A 20,179-nucleotide genomic window follows, 5' to 3' on the forward strand; every position below is an offset into this window, starting at 1 on the left:
ATACCCTCCAGTTTGACCTGCAGCTTCTGTTCTTCCGTTATTATTGTCTTGGATGATACCAGTTGCAGTCCAGAACATCTGGCATCAGTTTGCCTTTCCTTCTTTTATAAATATTCTTCTGAAGACATTATTAATTCTTCCTATGTTTTTCCTAGACTGATAAATTAGAATATATACTTTAGATGCTTTTGTTTAACGATAATGGGTTAAAGTATAAAACTATTGTCCAAAAAGAAATGGTTGCCTTGATTTATCTCTTCAGAGGTGATCAGGTCTTGTACCAACATGGACATTTTTTTTTTCATTATAGTTAACTAGCAGGATGACCATTGGAAAACATAAAATTGGTTCTTTTATATAACTTCACACTAAAATTGAAGAAGGAGCCTTTGCTCTTTGCTGAGTCTGTTAAATCATTGCAGCAATTATCTGGACTTGAGACCTGGAAAGTACTGTATAAATTTCAAAAAAATGAACTTTATTAACTTTGCTTTCTCAGCAGAAATGAATCTGAAATAATTTGGCTTGTGTGTTTTAAAAGAAAACCCTTTATAGAGCATTTCAGTGGTGATAAGAGGTTTTAATACATTTATGAAATTATAAAATTAAAACTAAAGTAAAATCGTGCCTTTGAAATCTGACATATATTTTTCAGTAGTAACCCTGACACTAATATCAAGGGAGCTAATTCAGTTGCAGTTTTTGGAGTTATTAATTAACAATGAATGACATAAATTATTTGATTGTCTACATTGTTTGCTTTTGTTTGGTATTGTTGCAGAATTTATCTTCGTTAATGTTTAGAGTGTTTAGCACTTTTTGTGGTGTGACAGTGTCTTGCAGTTTCAGGTGGTTTTGTTTGTTTAATTTGAACAAATCAGATTTGATCTAGACTCGGATCCATAGTTTGTATTCTAATTTTTATTTCTTTCTATAGATACTTCTCCCTTTCCCCATTAATCATGAAGTATTTGTAGCTAACGAGAATGTATACATTATACAGATATTAAAATTCCTGTGTGGTTTCTGATACATCTTTTCATGCAGCCCTGGATATTGCTTTTGATGAGACACAAATATATAGTGGGTTATCGGACTTAAATATTTACCACTTGATTCAATATTCTATATTTTCTGTTACATGAATCATGCAGATATTACTAATCTGTGCTTGCTATGGAGAAGTGTTTTAACAAAAAGTCGGGGTGAGGTTGTTTTCAAGAAGCAAATGCTGAAATAACGACAAAATTCGGTGAAAAGTTCATCCTTGTATCCTGTGCCTTAAGCACAAATCAGGAACCTTTGGGAATTGTATTTATTTTATTATTTATTTATATTTCATAGTCACCATTTCCCTAAGACGGGTGCTCAGTGTTCTCAATTTCCATTTATCTCAATTATGAATTCAGAGGATTCATAGTTAAGATAGGTGGAAACTGAGCAAAGGAGATCTGGTTTGAATTGGATTAAGCATTAGATTTCAGGGCAGTGGGAAGGGCAATGCTGAGTATAAAATATGCAGAACCCGTTGGAGAAGATGCTGGTTGAAATATGTGGGCCTGTTGAAAAAAAATTAAAAAATCACATTTGAACTGTTGGTATTGAACATTTGCTATAAGAAGGATAAACAAGACTTACATCACAAGATTGTGAAAAATGCATTATAATCAGTCCAGTCAGTGATAAAAACACTTGTATTCCGAGCACAATTCTGTGTGTGTCTCTGCAACAAACAGCCCTTGTAGAATAGATTGGTTTTATCGTGAGCTGTTGGATTCGGGGCCGTAACACTGTCTGAGAGGGTTACATATCTCACAGTGAACCGGTCTCTTTTTCAGCTGCTTTCTGGCTTCCTTTGTAAAGGGGTTGCAGGTGCATCTGTCTTCAATTGTGACTTTCTTATCAAGGATTGTGTTTTTTCCTCTTTAAAAAAAATAGGCTGATCTTCATCCTTCGCCTCAGATACTCCGAGAAAGTATCAGGAAAGTAATGCCCAGGGCAGGAATATTTTAGACAAGTGTTTGTCTTTATGTGGTCTGTTTTATTTGTCCTGCGTTCTTTTGTTTTTTTAGAATCCTGCCATGATTGAGATTTTAATGTTTTAACGGAGGCTGTGCCTCTTTCTAGCTGATATATGTATAATATGTGGGTCTGGATAGTGGGAGCCGTTTCAATACTTAAGGACACTCAGGATCTAGAACTGCTGTTCATTTTTTGTAATCTCCGAGCATCAGTTTTTAACCATTCTTTAATAATCTGGCTGCAAAATATAACCATCTGTCTCCGCAGATGCTCTTTCTCTTTCTTTTCCTGCTGAATGCTGCGTTTCTTGGTACGCTGAGGAGGAAGAGTGCAGCTAAAAATAGCAAGGTGCTTTGGAACCCAGGGCGAAATATGTTAGCAGTCAATTTATATTGTCTTAGTCCTTCTCTCAGCATGGAAAATTGATTTTTACCGGTGCAAAAGTGCCAGGAGACTCAGAATAACTTTCACAGCTACACTGCAGTCCCTGAGAAACAGAAATGTTGAAATAGCAGAGCTTCTGCAACTTTAGTGTATGCATCCATTACATGTTAATGTGCACTTGGTGCCCAAGAACAATTTGTTTTATTTTGCATAGTCTGTTGGATTGCCAAATACTTTTCCAGCATGTAGTTTATTTAAAAAGAGGGACAAGAAGAATCCTGATTTTAGGAAGTGGATGACCTTTACTAATTACAAAAATCTTATGCTAGATCAGACGGGCTTTAGTAACTGGAATAGGAGACCAGCAGGAAGAGCCACAGTGTGCAGGCTACACTGGGAAATGAAAATGTTGTTTGTAAAATAAGATACAACACGGATGATGATGTTATCTATTCAGTTGTGTCCGACTCTTGGCGTGGCGTTTGGCTTTTTAAACTTATTTATGTTTTTAGCATATTTATCTTTCATGATTGTAAGCCACCCAGAGTTACTTGTGATAGGATGGGCAGGCAATAAATGTTATAAAAAACAAATAAGCAAATTCTGTGGGATTGAGCATTTACAAAATTAATTGATCTCCATTTGTTTATAGCAAATATTCTTCTCACATAAAAAGTGTCCTTTTATTCATAGAAACATGGAAGGAAGGAAGGAAGGTGTGAGAAGAAGAGATAATTTAATAGGAGAGGAATTAGTAATTATAAAAAAGGCTAAAAGGAACTATAAAAAAAAGTCAGTCCCTTATTCAGGAACCAAAGGTTGCTGATTAAAAAACTTCAAAGCATTATTCTTGTGTTGAACATTTCTAGTGATGAGAGTGAAAACTAAGACACCAGCTCTGCTCTGTTCCATTAACATCTTAATTCAGTGGTTCTCAACGTTTGTGTGACGGCGACCCCTGTCACACAAACATCATGCGCGGTGCGGCGCCCCCATGCGTCATGCGCATGCGCGACACCCCATGTGCAGTGTGCATGTGCGGCGCCCCCCGGAGGGGAGAAAATGGCGGATCGCCGCCTTTGGCGACCCCCGAAAAATGGTCGATCGACCCCAACTGGGGTCGCGACCCATAGGTTGAGAACCGCTGTCTTAATTCCTTTTGGCAAAATGAAAGTAAATGTTGGTGGTAAGATTTTTTTTTAAAAAAAATTGGGAAACATTCCCCGTTCAACAGCTCTTAACCTAATGACAAATTGACCTTATTCTCCCTCTTCTTTGGTTAATTAGAATGTCTGAGCAAGGCTTTTGCACCCTTTCTACAATTAGGATTGTAATAAACTTTGTTTGACTGCCAAAAATTAGAACTGTAATAAACTTTGATTGACTGCCAAAAAATTCAGAGAAGGCTGTCTATTGGGAAGGAATCGTCTTTCCCTTCACAAGAGAGTCTTGTGGCTTCCAATCTATACTCATCTTAATCTTCATAATTAGTTATGTTTTGTTCTTTTACATGAACTGTAAGAGGTTGGTTGATTGTCCGACAAGTGACCTGTGAATAATTTTCGAGTTGTGTGGAAAAAGTGAAGCCTTTTTTCTAAAACCTGTTCCACTGAATAACAAAACAATGGCGTTCCATCTTTTTTTCTTTCACTTGGCTGAAGAACTCATTCTCAATATGAAACAGGTGTCTAAGTTTGATCATCTTCTCAGTCTTCCAAAGTTGTTGTGTGTCGACCTTGGCAATTTTCTGATGTGTGGACATCAACTCCCAGCATTCCCCAGCCAACTAAGCTATCTGAAAGCTACCAAGATCAAGAAACACTGGTTAAAACAATTCAGAAAATCAAATCTGTTCAATTCTGCCTGAAGAAATGTGATGTGTTTATATAATGTGATGGCTGCCTTTTAAATAACATCAATGAGAATTTGGAGATTTTCAGATTTGCTGAAGAGGCTTCCCACTACCATTCTGATAAACAATTAAAAGAAAGCCTAAGCTGTAAAATATATTCATAATCTTGGTATGTTTAGGGCTATTTTGAGTCTTGGAAAAGTGATTTATCTGTAGCCAGACAAGCACATAAATGTACATATGCAAAGCACTGTTATATTGTGCCATGAATCAGAACTAACAAATTATGGTTTAATGAAGCTAAAGTTGATAGATATTTCTACTTATCTGGCATAATTAGAACATAAAGTTGCATGTTGACCGCTATTCAACAAATAAGTTTAGTTTTGATCCAGTATAAAATACAAATGTATTTAGCTGAAAAATGTTGTGGTTATTATTTGTTGGAAGTCTTGACAGTCCTTTACACTCTGGTTTGACCACCTGCTTTGTGTTAATGGCTTAGCATTTGCTGCCACAATCTGTCTTCCAGAGATCTTCACATGGTATCCTTCCCCTATGTGAGATAGGACAGTCACAATCAGTGCTGCCTTTCTGGCAATTAAGAGATATACATTTCTAAAAAGGAAATAAGCTTTATAATTTGATCTCATGCCCGTGTACTTTATAGAGATATAATTAGAGAGTGCAGGCCATCTTCACTAATCTCACCTGAGAGAAGCAAAAAGGAAACTTTATTTTAAAATATAGTAGCACTTTAGCACTTAGACTTATATACCTCTTCACAGTGCTTTACAGCCCTCTTTAAGCAGTTTACAGAGTCAGCCTATTACCCCCAACAATCTGGGTCCTCATTTTACTGACCTTGGAAGGATGGAAGGCTGATTCAACCTTGAGCCAGTGAGAATCAAACTGACAGCTGGCAGTCAGCAGAAGTAGCCTGCAGTACCGCATTCTAACCACTACGTTATCACAGTAAAATATATATAGTTAAAAACTTCAAATATTAAGATGCAAGGTAGGTAGGTAGGTAGGTAGGTAGGTAGGTAGGTAGGTAGGTAGGTAGATAGATAGATAGAGTAAGGTAAGATAAGGTAAGGTAAGGTAAGGTAGAGTTACCTTGAACAGGGTCACCAATCTAACAGAAAATCCACAAGACAGTACAAATCAATAGACTAAAAAATGAAAATATAGGAAGAGATCTTCCAGGCAAACTCCAAGATGGTACTAGTTATCTTATATGGGGAAAATGAACTTTAATAAAAATGGAGTTGAATTCAATTTATTTCTTCAGAAAACAGGATTCTACAGATAAACCTTAACACAATGTTCCTAGCTAAAAAAAATTATCTGTTTTCTAGAGATCACTGTGGCTATGTGATATATAACATCTCTCTATCATGAAATTGTTGGTTATATGTCTACATCAAGCTGGTAGGCAGATTAGCTGGTTATGAATGTAAGCTTGTAGACAGTCATTCACAGCAAACCACAGCTAAGATTTTGGTCATTATCACACAAATATTACTGAGTCATAAATTATCTCTGCTGTTTTATGTGGCATTTTTTAAAGTATCCCATAGAAAAGTGGTGTAGTCATTATATTTAAAGAATACTTGGGTATGTAATTTTTTTTCATATTACCCTGTCATATTACTCTATCCTTGTCTTAAATATTTGTATACTTGCAGGTTACCAAGTTATGCCTAACCAGCAGCAAAACTACCAGGGTTTAGTTGGTGTCCAGCAGTCACAAAACCAAAATCTAGTTGGAGGCCAACCCAACAACATTGGAAATCAGATTCAAGGAGTACTTGTTCCATATCCTCCCATGCCATCTTATCAAGTAAGCCGTGTGATAGTGTTAAAATATAAGTAGCTTTGCCGAATACAGTTCTCAGAACGTTTTTGTCCTTTCTTCCAGTTCTGATTTGAAAGAGATTATTTTATCCAGATGAACATTCACTTTTGTGGCTATCCATGTACAATTTGTAGTGGGTCAGCATAAATGCTAGATTCTTACATACTTTTTTGGATACTAGGCTTCAGTACTTTTTGGTTGCCTTGTATGCTTCTTTTGTATGAACAATCTGCCATTGTTTATGTGTCTGCTCACTATTAGTGATCCTGCAATACTCTAATTCTTAGGTCTCCATGGCTCCAGTTTCCCAAGGACTGTCCCAACAAACATATCAGCAGCCAGTGGTTATTCCCAGTCAGTCAAACCAAGGACTCCCCACATCAGGAATGCCCGTTTATTATAGTGTCATTCCATCTGGACAGCAGAATAATTTAAGGTGAGTATAATTTAAGATTTTAGATTAGATTTTAGTGGGAGGTTGCTATTTATTAAAAGATTATTAAAAGATTGTGGTCAAAGAAGCCACAATGAAAAACAGTATCAATAACTTACAAACCCATCAAAGTTGAATTTGAATAATGTGGTATGATTTAATCCTATTTTTTTAATGTCTGTGTACGCTAAACCATTGTTTCATGTCAATGTTATTTAAAAGGATATCTTTAAGGAGTATGAAAATGAGCAGAAGTTTTAATTGTGCCTGCTTAGTTTTTAGAAATGACAGAATGGGATGGAGTGGCTTTTTAGTTTTCAGAAACATTTTCTCCCTACCTATATAAATGTTTAATCATAGAGCAATCTCCTTTTTTATGCTTGGAGATTAAATTCCATATTTTACACTAGAGCATCTGATTTGAGTTCTCACGCTTCATGTAATATATTGCTCCATGTCCAGCAATTTGCATTGTGCTTCTTCCTTCCCTTCTGGGATGGGAAACTATGAATCTGTTCTTTCCTCCCCTGTATGAGGCATGCATGGAAGCTGAAACCCAAAGGAATAAAAACATTTTGAGATTTTTGTAGAAATTATCAGCAGAACAAGGGCATTAAGCCTCTTCGATTGCTTGAAATGCATCTATTTTGTTTCAAAAAATTCTTGGACTCCTTCTGGTGATATCACTATCAGCTTCCAATGCATTCCTCAGTAGATGCATGCACTTATTTATTTTTAAAAGTTCACCTTCTCCACAGTATAAAGACCTTGACTTGCTGCTCTGCTTTATACATAATACATAAGGTTCTGCCCTATTTCTCAGTGGATGCCCAAAATAACCTCAAGTAATGTCCTCAGTCTTTCTACTGTTGAGGATAAACGAAGGGGTGAACAGCACTGCCAAGCAAGTGAATGTAATCTTTCCCCCACCAAAAAATGTTTGTGTGCGTGCTACAGAAGGATCACAGAACAGTTAAATCAGCTAATGTCAGGGAATAGGAGTGAGTCACTCCTTACTGTGAGATAGTGCTTCTCTAAAGTCAAAGAAAACTACACTGGGAATTTGTAAAGCTATGTAGAAGGAAAAAAAGTAGAATATGGTGCAAATAATGAGCTAGGGTTTGACAAAAAAATTACTGTGCAGGATATGGGAATCATGCCAGTTTTTTTTTTAAAGCATTAGCTGTTTTTACTTTTTTAACCCATTATATGAATATGTGTGAAGGTGTACTTTGTTCTTAAAATAAACATATTTCTGGAATCTGCAGAAAGTTCCTATTTCTGTTCTATGTGATTGCGACATGGGTATTTTTGTTATTTTTGTTGTTGTTAATTGCAAATCATGTCCGACCCATCGCGACTCCATGGACAACGTTCCTCCAGGTCTTCCTGTCTCTACCATCTTCTGGAGTCCATTTAAGTTCACACCTACTGCTTCAGTGACTCCATCCAGCCATCTCATTCTCTGTCGTCCCCTTCTTCTATTGCCCTCAATCTTTCCCAGCATTAGGCCCTTCTCCAGTGAGTCCTTCCTTCTCATTAGTTGGCCAAAGTATTTGAGTTTCAACTTCAGGATCTGGCCTTCTAAAGAGCAGTCAGGGTTGATCTCTTCTAGGACTGACTGGTTTGAATGCCTTGCAGTCCAAGGGATTCGCAGGAGTCTTCTCCAGCACCATAGTTCAAAGGCCTCAATTCTTTGGCGCTCAGCCTTTCTTATGGTCCAACTTTCACAGCCATACATTGCAACTGGGAAAACCATGGCCTGGACTATACGCACTTTTGTTCTACCATCTTTTTAAAAAATGGTTATTTTCAGGGATTTTTTTTTTCTGATGCAGAATAGTCGATATATCAGCTTTTCAATATTATTTGCCCCCTGCTTCCCAAATTAGGAAAAGGCACCAGATGCTGAGTAGTTTTTATTTTTCATTTTCATAATGTAAATAAATAGGAAACTGCATATTGCAAAGCATCATCTTAATTTCCAGGAATTCTTCTGACCTCTGTGGAACCCACGGGCATACTTAGAAATTTTAAAAGGACTGTGGCAGTGGCATGGTATTAAGAGTTACATTCAACTGCCAGAAAAAAAGACAAGAATGATGAAGGATGGTAGGACGTATCCTTATTAGTTAGTGCATTTAGTGTTCTGATGGATAGCTATAATACTCCACGTTGCAGACATTTTATGAGAATGCTGAAAACATGCTCTCAAGCTCCAGATATGCTTACAAGCCTAAAAGATGGTACATATTCCTACTTAAATATTTAAAGTGCATTGACTTCATTCCTATTTCTTAATATAAATATTTTATATTTATATATGTTCAGTATTTTTTAATAATTGAAACAAATATGGGAAATTTACTTCGGTGGTTTAGTTCAACTATAAAAATACTGATGGATGTATTCTTAATCTCATAGTCTGTAATGACAATTAGAATTCTCTTACAGTGAAACTTTACAGAACAGGATTAGTTGGAGATGGATGGTGAGAAACTAGGCTTTATTATTTATTTATTCATTCATTCATCAAATTATATATATTCCTAATTGTATGCATTTGGTTTGTGCAATAGAGAGTTCTAGTGGTTAAGGTCTAGTGATCAAGGCATCAGGCTAGAAACCAGGAGACTGTGAGTTCTAGTCCTACTTTAGATAAGAAAACTGCCTAAGATGTTAAGCTTGGGCAACAAGCTGACCGGTCAGTTCCTGTCACAACCAATGTATCAACTCTTGTTTAATCAGAAAAAAAGCAGATCCTGAACTTACAGGAAAATACTAGGAAGAAAAAAAATGCTTGGTTTGTATAGCATATAGCAAATATACACCTAGTGATTAAGTGCAGTTTTTTCAATATCTTCGACAAAATTAAATTTTATTATTGACTGTATCTTGTGCCATCATGTGGAAGATTGTAATTTGCACAGCTAGGATGGCAGCTCCATCAAGAAAACATGGGAAGACAGATGTAGAATCTCAGAACATCAGTATTTCAATGTTTTATAAGTATCTCCTACCTACCATAATAGAGTTCTAGTAGTCCTTGTGGTATCTATTTCCTGACCTTGCTGATACTCCGAGGTCCTCTTCCTTTAATGATATGGATGTAAATCTTCCATTAAAAAAGGAAATTCTGAATGTATGAATTTATTTAAAATGAATTTAAATTTCAAATGTCATGATTTATTAAAATATTTTAAGGAGCAGTGTTCTATTGTCCTGTGCAGCTGGATATATGGCAATAGGTGTTGAAAATAAGTTGATATAGCATAGTTTGGAAGGAAAGGAAGGCACACTACAAAAGATCTTCTGGAAAAATATGCAATGCTATCCTACATAACTCTTTGGCTCATCTTGGTTTTTTGGTAGGAGAAGAATAAAGCAGTTTAAAATCATTGTGATCCAAACTTTAACTTTCAGTGGGATTGTTTCTGTATTGGGTTTTTTTTTCAACATTTAGGATTACTTTGATGTTTGTGTACCTTAGTTTAATTATTATTATTATTTAACAAGTCACTATGATACATTTAAATTAACATCAGTCTTTAGAGCCTTGTCACCTTTACAAAAGTTACTCTTTGAATAATGCACAGAAAAGTTAGAAAAAGAAAAATAGCAATTCTGTCTATCTATCTAGTTAACTAGCTGTTAAGTCCAATGTTATATTCATACTAACTTTATTAAGATACATTGTAGAGATAATTTGTTCTTTTTACAACCTGATTAATTCTAAAATAATCAAATACCCATTAATTTAGGAAAGGGAAATAACTTAGAATATATTTTCAGCCTTATTTATTTATTTATTTATGAGACTTATATACCGCTTTAAGTGCAAGCACTCTCTAAGCGGTGTACACCAGTAAGCAATATATATATATATATTTACATTGCCCCCAACAATCTGGGTCCTCATTTTACCTACCTCGAAAGGATGGAAGGCTGAGTCAACCTTGAGCCGGTGAGATTTGAACCACTGACCTGCTGAACAGTCAGCTAAAGTGGCCTGCAGTACTGCACTCTAACTGCACTCTAACTGCTGCGCCACCTTGGCTTCAGTTGAAAGCAAATTAAACTTGTTCATCTGTTTCCTAAGAGACCGAAAAGGTAATTAAGGTAGACAATCTATTATTGACATTTACTATTTTATAAGAAAAGAAAGTCATGAGAAACGATACAACCATTAATTTTAATTTCTGGAGTGCATGATGTCTGTTTTTGCGTAAATCCCAATTAAGCTTGCAATTTTCGTCTATTTAAAGCATTATGGATGAAATGAATGTTGCGATTTAATATGCTTCTATTGTTCTTTTTTTCCCTCTCCCCTCCCCCTTCCAATCTGCTGCAGCTCTTCAGTGGCATATCTTCAACCTCCAGGGTCAGAGCAGATACAGTTTCCTAGAACAACATCACCTTGTAATTCCCAACAGCTCCAAGGACAACAGTGTGCAGGTGTGAAAATAGAACCTAACAAATTAATCCATTCTTCTTCACTTAATTAGATTTTTTTTTTTAAAAAAAAAATCATTTTTGTACCAGTGCATTATGGCAAAGAATTGGAAGAGAGTCATTTTGATGCAGTGATTCAGGTGCTGCATTAAAAACAGGGAAACTGTGAATTTTAGTCCTCCCTTAGGTATGAAAAGAGGCTTGTTGCTTTGTCCCAGTCCAGCTTATCTCACTGGTTCCTGGGGTAAAATTGGTAACATTATGTACATCTGTCAGAGCGTGCACAGCTTATTGTGCTGAGATAATCCAGGAATAAACACAGTAAACAGTGGTTTGTGTTTAAATGGTGGTTTATCTTACACTATCTACAATATCATACACCAGAAATAATATACACACACGTACTAACACAGCAGGATCCAACAAACCACAATTACAGCAGGAAATGGAAAAGAAAGAACACAGTAGCAGAGCCTTCCTTTTATACAAAGGCTCTTAAAGGGACACAGACCCTGCTGAATCATTCCCATCATTACATCATACATCTCACATTATACAAGCTGGTTAGTTGTTAAATTATTACCTTGACAACATCACTTTGAGGCATACAAAATAAAATAAAACACAGGATATAAATAAAACACAGGATATAAATCTAATGGTAAATGAGGAAATGACAGTTTATTGGCTTTAAATACTATACGCATGGACTTGTCTTAAAATTCGCTTAAAACAGTACATGGTACAAAAGTTTCACATCTATTCCTGCATACTTAAAAAAAAGCATTTTGCAAGTGTCAGGGAGTTTGTCAGTATAATTGATGGGGGGACTGTAGACAGATTTTGGGATAAAAAGTTTTTTGGAGAGGGCAAAGAGAAGAGAGCTTGAAAACATTTTTCCAAAGCAAAAGGTGGTGGAATGGCCATCTACTATTATACTGATAGTATCGGGGGAGGGGGGGAAGCAAGAGCAGGTGATTCAATATTAGATGAGCTACAGCCTGAAGGCACTAACTGTGAAGCTAAAGCTTAAATACTTAGGACAATCCAAAAGCAAGAGCTTCAAGATCTCAGAGAGCTCTTTCAATCTAGGTGTGATAATACCATACTTCAACAACAAAGAACAAACCAAACGAAACATCTGAAGATTCAATAAAGACAGATTTCTCCCAAATCCTCCCCAACAATAACAGAATAACAGAGTTGGAAGGGACTTGTCTAGTCCATGGGTCTGCAACCCGCGGCTCCGGAGCCGCATGCGGCTCTTTGAGCCTTCTCCTGTGGCTCCCAGCCTCCTCTGCCATTTGCAGAGACAGAGAGAGGCACTTGCACTTCCTTCTCTCTCTCTGTATGTGTGTATGTGTGTGATGTGTGTCAGCTTGTTGAAGAACAGCGTGGAGCCAGCTTGCCAGGTGAGCAGAAGATTGGAGAGAGGGAGGGGGAGAGAGAAAAAGAGAGAGAGAGAGAGAAAGGGAAAGAGAGAGAAGGAGAGAGGGAGAGGAGAGAGAGAGAGAACTCATGCACAGCACCTATTTCTTTTTAATTAAACTCTTCAATCAAGCCCCCCCCCTCCGGCGTGCACACATGTGCACGTGAGTTTTGTGGTTCTCAGTGTTTTCTGTGGGAAACAGGTCCAAGTGGCTCTTTGAGTGTTTATGGTTGCCGACCCCTGGTCTAGTCCAACCCCCTGTTCAAGCAGGAGACCCTATACCAGTCCAGACAAATGCTGTAGTCATTTGTAGCTGATCTGGTGTGCCTGATTCTAAGTTTAGGAGTTTGAGGTAGTGTTAAATATAGCTGTATGTACGCGTAATTTGCATTGATGTTTATTTAAGTTTCCCAAAGGACTAAAAAAAATAGTACTGTACATGATATTTGTTATATTTACCCCTTTCATTAATTATATTATTGAAATGAAGATCAAATATCTGTGGGATAAAAAGTTAAACATTTCAAAGGAGTATATGTTTTCGGATGACTATATTTAATAATTAGTATATTTTAATTATCCGCTGTAGAAAACTCAAAAAAAATTACCCATCGTTTGGACTTTGTAATAATTGAATTCTTGCGAAATTAACTTGAGCACTTTTTTTAAAGTTGCTGTATGAGAATCCCAAAAACAGATTTTTAAATTAACTTTTAATTTAATTAAATAAGCAGTCTTAAAAACAAAAGGCCTCCATTTGGTAGAAGTGTTTGAATTCCAGCAGTGGTAATTCTTTTGAGCCATCTTTTCAGCTGTTCAGTTTTGTAAACCAATTTTTCAAGAAGTGTGTGTGTGTGTGTGTGTGTGTGTGTGTGTGTGTGTGAGAGAGAGAGAGAGAGAGAGAGAGAGAGAGAGAGAGAGAGAACACCGGGGGGGGGGGAGAAGAATCAGTTAAAAGTTGCCTTGTCTTCCTCCATCTCTGATTAACAAAGTTACGATAAAGTTGAGTCCTACAAGTCCCCCATAACAGAAGGCCCAAAGTATATTTGGCTATATTTAGTGTTATTTGCATTCACAAGAGCTCAAACACTTCTTCCAATTGGGAGGCCTTCTGTTCTTAAGTTTGTTAACTCATAACAGCGTCAAATTTTTAAAAAGTACTCAAATTGGGCAAGAATTCAATTATCATAGACTCTAAGCGATGGGTAAGTTTATTCAACTTTTCTAGAGCAGATAGTTAAAATATACCAATCGTTAAATATAGTCATATGAAAACACATAACCCTTGAAATGTTTGACTTTTTGATCACTCAGATATTTGTTCTTCATTTCAACAATATAATTAATAAAGGGAGGAAGAACATAACAAATATCATGTACTGTACTATTTACATTTAGTAGTCCATTGGGAAATTTAAATAAACATTAACACAAATTATGAATGTGAAAAAAGTAAGCATACCCTTACATTTATCACTATCTCAAATCCCTAAACTTAGAATCAGGTGCACCAGATCAGCTACAAATGACTACAACATTTTTCTGGACTGCTATGGGATCTCCTGCTTGACTGGGGGGGGGGGTTAGACTACATTCCAGAAGACTTCTAAGGTCCTTCCAACTCTGTTTATTCAAGAACTACTTTCACCCTGCTCTCCCATTGCCCCCAACTCTCCTTCAAAGTCCCTCCAATACTCTAAAGCAGTGGTTCTCAACCTTTTTAATGCCACGACCCCCCATCTGGTCGTAAGTCGAGGACTAAACTGGTCGTAAGTTGAGGACTAAACTGGTCGTAAGTCAAGGACTACCCAACCGGTTGTAAGTCAAGGACTTTCCCTGCCTGGGAGTGCCACGCATGCGTGGTGCCGCCCCCTGCGCCAGCCGAGGCGTAGCTGGCAAGCGGTAGAGACGGAGCAGGCCGACCACCGGCTGGGCCACCAGCTGGCCCAGTCCAAGGGAGGTAAGGCACCCGCTGGAAAAGGGGGAAAAAATGGCGGACAGCCTTGCTTGGCGACCCCAGTGAAATGGTCGATCAACTCCAAATGGGGTCGTGACCCATAGGTTGAGAACCACTGCTCTAAAGCAAATTATTCGTCTGCAGGCAAACACAGTTAGACGGAACCACAGGAATTAGAATCAAAAAGCTCTTAGCTGCAAGTCTGACATTGACAGAGCATTGCGCAAGGCCTTGATTGATAACATCAACCTAAAGATAGATTTGCTTAGATTTTTCAGCATGGCAAAGGAGAAATACTAACACCTCTTCTTTCCAATCTTTGTTTTGCAGCAGTAGCACCACCACCCAGTGGAGGAATGGTAATGATGCAGCTCAATATTCCCAATAATCCTCAGCCTCGGCCCCATTCCCCTCCTCAGTGGAAGCAGAATAAATATTATTGCGATCATCAAAGAGGGCAGAAGTCGACAGAGTTTGGTTCATTGGAGAGTTGCCCACAGGTATAACTTATCCTGTGTTTGGAAAACCTAGATATTTTCAGGAAGGGAAACATCCCTTTTACAAGGGTGTTCAAATGTTTGTTATCCAGACTGGATTTTTAGATATTGAAGGAAGGATGAAATTCAAATTCAAATAGGAAATTTGCTCTGGTTTTGGATCCGGGAAGGGTTGAGTTTTCCGTAATTCAAATGCCATCCCGTACCCCAAAATATATTAAGAAAATCGTAGAAGTCTAAAGTCCAGTACTGTAAGAAAATTAACAGAAGGTTACATTGACTGAGATTAGAAGATTATATAATAGAGCAGTGTTTCCCAAACTTGACAATTTTAAGGCATGAGGACTTCAATTCCCAGAATTCCACAGCCAGCGTTGCTGGCTGTGGAATTCTGGGAGTTGAAGTCCACATGCCTTAAAATTGTCAAGTTTGGGAAACACTGTAATAGAGTTCTAGAGTATGGATCCTTCTACATAGTATCCAAAAATGTGTAGAAACAGAGTGTTTTTCTGTTCACGTCACTTATGTTGATGTTACGCCTCTTAACTATAGGAAAGGAGGTTCAGCCTTTCAAGAAATTGCTAAATGTGAGAGTTCAACAGGGTTACACATCACAGAATTATTTGTACTCAGCGAAGATTATTTAAACTAGATAGCTGAGTGAATTAAAGGCATGTTTTTTCCCATGCTCTGACAAAATTGTGTATTTACGCTCTCTCTCATTAAATTAACAGCTACAGCATAGTCCACAAATAGGTAGCCCTGCCACATCTCCAGCCCAGTCACCGGCACCAACTCAGCTCTCAAACATGAAGAACATCCGTCCCACTTTAACACCTCTTCCTCTTGTGCCCCCATTCTCACGACATTTCGTTCCAGGACAAGGTAAGAACTACCATTTCCTAAATACTGAATTAAGCATTATTATGGCTTTTAAAATCTAATTAGGAAGTTGCATTTTGTTTCTTTCAAAAAAAAAAAAAGAAAGAAAGTTTTGCTTTCCCATTGGTATTCTCATTAAACGCTAAGTAAGGACACAGTTTGCTTCAATTTATTTGCTAGCAAGGTGAGATTTATGAATTTTGGATAATAATGTTGTGTCACAGAGATTTTTAATTGTTTTACCACAAGGGTCAAATCGGTGTGTGTGTGTGTAACCTTTGCCTCCACACTTTTGGGGCTCTTCGCATCCTCACTGACCATTGGGCAGACTTCAGTGAGTTATTGTAGTTTTCTTGAAGTCTTTATTGTCAGGCAAAAGTAACCAGACCTACACCTGTAAGGTTTAAGCTTACCACTTTATTATATCCTGCACATTATACAGGAATTTCCCCCGACTAGCAGCCTTTGGCTGAGAACAGATAGATGAGGGTCTATGGAGCTTAAGGGGAATCAGTTCTGGACCGCTTGCAAGTGTGCAAGGACTTGAGCCTCATTCCTTACTTGAGCTCTCTCCCTCTGCCTGGCTCGGTCTTTCCCAACATCATTTGATCAGCTCTTTATTAATATACTCAGCTAACTTTTGATTAACTTTGACTTCCTAAAAGAGAGTTTACAATATTTGGAGCTGGCAATCCTGATTACAAGGTTTTGCATCTCTGTCGCATTCTTTCGGGTCATGTTTTTTTTTTTGCATATGAAGGCACCTTTGTAGCCTACATGTTACGACGTAATTATATATTTTATTTTACTTAGCCCACTGTGATCCCAGACCTTTAAACTCCTTTACTTCATCATGCAGTACTTCACCATGCTGCGATGCAGAGTTGGGTTTTGTTTTTTGTTTTTTTTTTTAAAGATGAAATGTTCCCTAAATAAAAGATTTCTGCAAAATTTTGCTAAAAATAAATTTTTAAGAATACAAAATAGTCTTTAATTTTCCAGTTACCTATTCTTAACATAAAGTAGCATTGGTATTTGAATTTTAAATTATCTTGTTTCTGTGTATTTGTTCAGGAGATGCCAGATATCCTCTACTTGGCCAGCCTTTGCAGTACAATCCTTCTCTGCCACATGGGCACATAGCAGGTCCACAGGTACGAAAAAGGGCTTTCTTTACAGTAGGCTACCTAACAGAATATAACAAAATGTTGTCATTGTTCAATCGCTAAGTCATGTCCGACTCTTTATGATACCATGGACCATAGCATACCAGGCCCCCCAGATCTCCATTGTGTCCCAGAGTTAGCCCAAATTCACGTTCATTGCATCATTGACACTATCTAGCCATCTCATCGTCTGCCGTCCCCTTCTCCTTTTGCCTTCCGTCTTTCCCAACATCAGGGTCTTTTCCCAGGAGTCCTCTCTTCTCCTTTGGTGGTCAAAATATTTGAGCTCCAACTTCAATATTGGTCCTCTCAAGGAACAGTCAGGGTTGATTTCCATTAGGATTGACTGATTTGATCTCCTTGCAGTCTAAGGGACTCTCAAGAGTCTTCTCCAACACCACTAGCATAAAATAGCTGTCAGAAAAGAAAGTTTCAACCAGTAGGTTATTAGCATCTTAAGCCAAGCCAAATGCCAAAATACCTGGAATTTTGGCAGTCGGACAAATCAGCCATCAAAACATACATAGCGATAAACCACATTTAGAAACCATTCAGAAGAGATGATATAAAAAAAGAGAAAGGAAACAAAAAAAGACCAGAACTCCTCCTTTCCAGCCACCAACATTCAGATAAACAGAGATCAACACTAGACAAATGGTCAGGTAGAAAACAATACTCTAATCAGAACCACCAAAGAGGAAACTATTCCGTCATCAAAACTAGCAGGGCAAGTATGTAGTCCTCAACTTACAACAGTTCATTTAGTGACCGTTCAAAGTTACAACAGCACTGAAAAAAGTGACTTATGACCGTTTTTCACATTTACGACTGTTGAAGCATCCCATGGTCACATGATCAAAATTCAGCTGTTTGGCAACTAGCTCATATTTATGACAATTGCAGTGTCCCAGGATCACATGATCGCTTTTTGCGACATCTGACAAGCAGTCAGTGGAGAAGCCAGATTCACTTAACAACCGGGTTACTAACTTAACAACTGCAATGATTCACTTAACAACTGTGGCAATAAAGGTCGTAAAATGGGGCAAAACTCATTTAATAAAGTCTCACTTAACAACAGAAATTTTGGGTTCAATTGTGTTCGTAAGTCAAGGACTATCTGTATATATAAACATGGAGCAAACCCTATAATCACTCACATTGATGATATAACCTAGTTAGCTAATGAAACATGTGCAGGCAAACAACTAAGCTCAGAGATCACCAAGGTCATCATAGATCAGCACTTATTTGTAAATCTAAATATATGTGCCTTAAAAAAAACACCTCTGTCAAATATTAGCTGCTTCCCTGAATCAGAAATTGCTAATTACATTGCAATGAATAAATGATTTGTTATTTATATTCCATCTTTCTGCCAATAGGACTTTGAAGGCAGGTAACAATAAAAGACAAGTCCTTAAAATAGTTAACAAATAAAATATGAAACAGTTAAAAACATCGCACTGTTTTGTGAATTCAAGTTACAATGTGCTAGATCTCTTTCCAAGAAGCTGTAATATATCATTTAAATGGCTCCATTAAGATTGATCACGTGGCAATCTTCATTCTTTGTGGTTGGAAAATATGTATGTGGGAAGTGGAAGAAATATCATTCCTGGTCAATTTCTTATGTACATGTATCTGAATTCATTCTCTCTCTCTCTCCCTCCCTCCCTCCTCTCTCTCTCTCTCTCTCTCCCCCCATCTTGATCAACTTCACTCCTATTTTAGTGTCAACCAGGAAACAGACATGGAAATAGAGGAAGAAAACCAGCTAAAAAGGCTGTTTCAGCTGATCTTGGTGCAGGAGAACCAGGCATGTAACTCATTGTCTAGTATTACTTTGTGATGCAACTATTGCAACTATTGTAGTATATTATACCTCTTTCTTTTTTATGCTGCTCTGTAGGAATAATGGAGATGAATACAGATTATGTTAGTAGTGCTTAACCTGCATGCTGCTGCCAGCCCAAAATGAATTGACATGCATGTTAGGGTGGGTCACCAGGGTAATATTAAGAAATTGAAATTTATTTGGCACAAGCATAATGATCCCCAGATGTGTGATTGATTGAATTTAGTTAATTTGACAATCTATGTTCCCTGAACAGGAGGGGCAGGTTTGACCTTAAGTGAATAGGTATACTTTCTCATACGTTTGAGAGTCATCCCCTTCTCTCACCAGCTTCTATTTCTCACTGTCTATACCAGTGATGGTGAACCTTTTAGAGATCGGGTGCCCAAAAACTGGCCCCACCCCTGCTCCACCCCCTGTCCCGCCCTCACCCTGCCTGCCCGGAGGGCCACTCACCGCCTCCAGGGCCCACCACAGATCGCCCAGGCAGCCCAGCAGCACCATGGCGGCCATGCCCTCTGCCTACACCCCGCAGCATCAACTGTGCGGGATGGGGCGTGAGGGCAGAGTCTTGTCTACGCTGCCTGGCTCCCATGTCCTTGGCTGCGCTGCTCCGTGTAGGCCACATTTGGGGGCGATTCTCCTCCAGAGGGGCTGCTGATGAGGGCGTCATGGGGGGAGGCAAGGGTGGTGCAACGACATGTGTGCCCACAGAGAGGGCTCCGAGTGCCACCTCTGGCATGCGTGCCATAGGTTTGCCACCACTGGTCTATACCTTCCTTTTCATGCTGACTTGCAATGGTCTTTCTTGGGCAATTCTGCTGCATCAGTTGGTGTGCCCAATTGCTTATTATGTACTGTGTGCAACAGTCTGCAACAGAGCATGACTTAAGGTACTTCAAATACATAACCAAGCTTTGAAACCTTCTATAAAATCAAGTATTAATTTAATATAATAAATAGGCCACTGTGTTTTATACCAGCTGGAGTTTCCAAATGGTCTTCAAGGGAATGTCATGTAGATGTCGAACAGAGTGGGAGAGAGAACTTTGCTCTGGGACATTCCATATAAGGCCACCCACAGACTCAACCTCTCATTGTATGATTGACTGGACCTGTCTCTTTGAAAAGCAGTAGAAACATCATAAAACAATGCCTCCCATTCCCAGCCCTCACAGGTGGCCCAGAAGACTGCTGTAATCAACAGTATCAAAAGCTGCCAAGAGGAATAGCAGGAAAAGGATAGTTGCATTCTCACCATCCATGCCTTTCTGTATGTCATTAGGAAGCAAGACCAAGTGGCTCCGTTGCATATCCCAGCTTGACCGACAGGAATTCAGATAAGATAATCCACTTCTTCCAGAGCCCTCTGCAATTGCCACTTTA

At 38.1% G+C, this 20,179-nt stretch overlaps 1 protein-coding gene across 7 annotated transcripts in view; it reads left to right on the forward strand.

Moving 5' to 3' along the window:
- LOC120307973 (R3H domain-containing protein 1-like) overlaps positions 1–19,097 on the forward strand; it is a 34,527-nt gene extending 15,430 nt beyond the window's left edge. The window contains exons 13-19 of one of the 7 annotated variants that reach the window (XM_039343337.1): positions 5,950–6,104; positions 6,407–6,555; positions 10,904–11,007; positions 14,721–14,890; positions 15,622–15,772; positions 16,844–16,923; positions 18,670–19,094. In XM_039343337.1, the coding sequence (XP_039199271.1) occupies positions 5,950–6,104; positions 6,407–6,555; positions 10,904–11,007; positions 14,721–14,890; positions 15,622–15,772; positions 16,844–16,923; positions 18,670–18,762 (902 nt within the window). In that variant the 3' untranslated portion in view covers positions 18,763–19,094. Of the gene's footprint in view, positions 1–5,949; positions 6,105–6,406; positions 6,556–10,903; positions 11,008–14,720; positions 14,891–15,621; positions 15,773–16,843; positions 16,924–18,669 lie in introns of all 7 variants that reach the window. The other 6 variants (XM_039343335.1, XM_039343334.1, XM_039343338.1 and 3 more) reach the window with 6 other exon arrangements.
- The last annotated feature ends 1,082 nt before the right edge of the window (positions 19,098–20,179 follow it).

This window comes from Crotalus tigris, unplaced genomic scaffold (genome assembly GCF_016545835.1).
Source record: "Crotalus tigris isolate CLP2741 ecotype Arizona unplaced genomic scaffold, ASM1654583v1 scf7180000017844.36034, whole genome shotgun sequence".
Taxonomy (NCBI): Eukaryota; Metazoa; Chordata; class Lepidosauria; order Squamata; family Viperidae; genus Crotalus; species Crotalus tigris.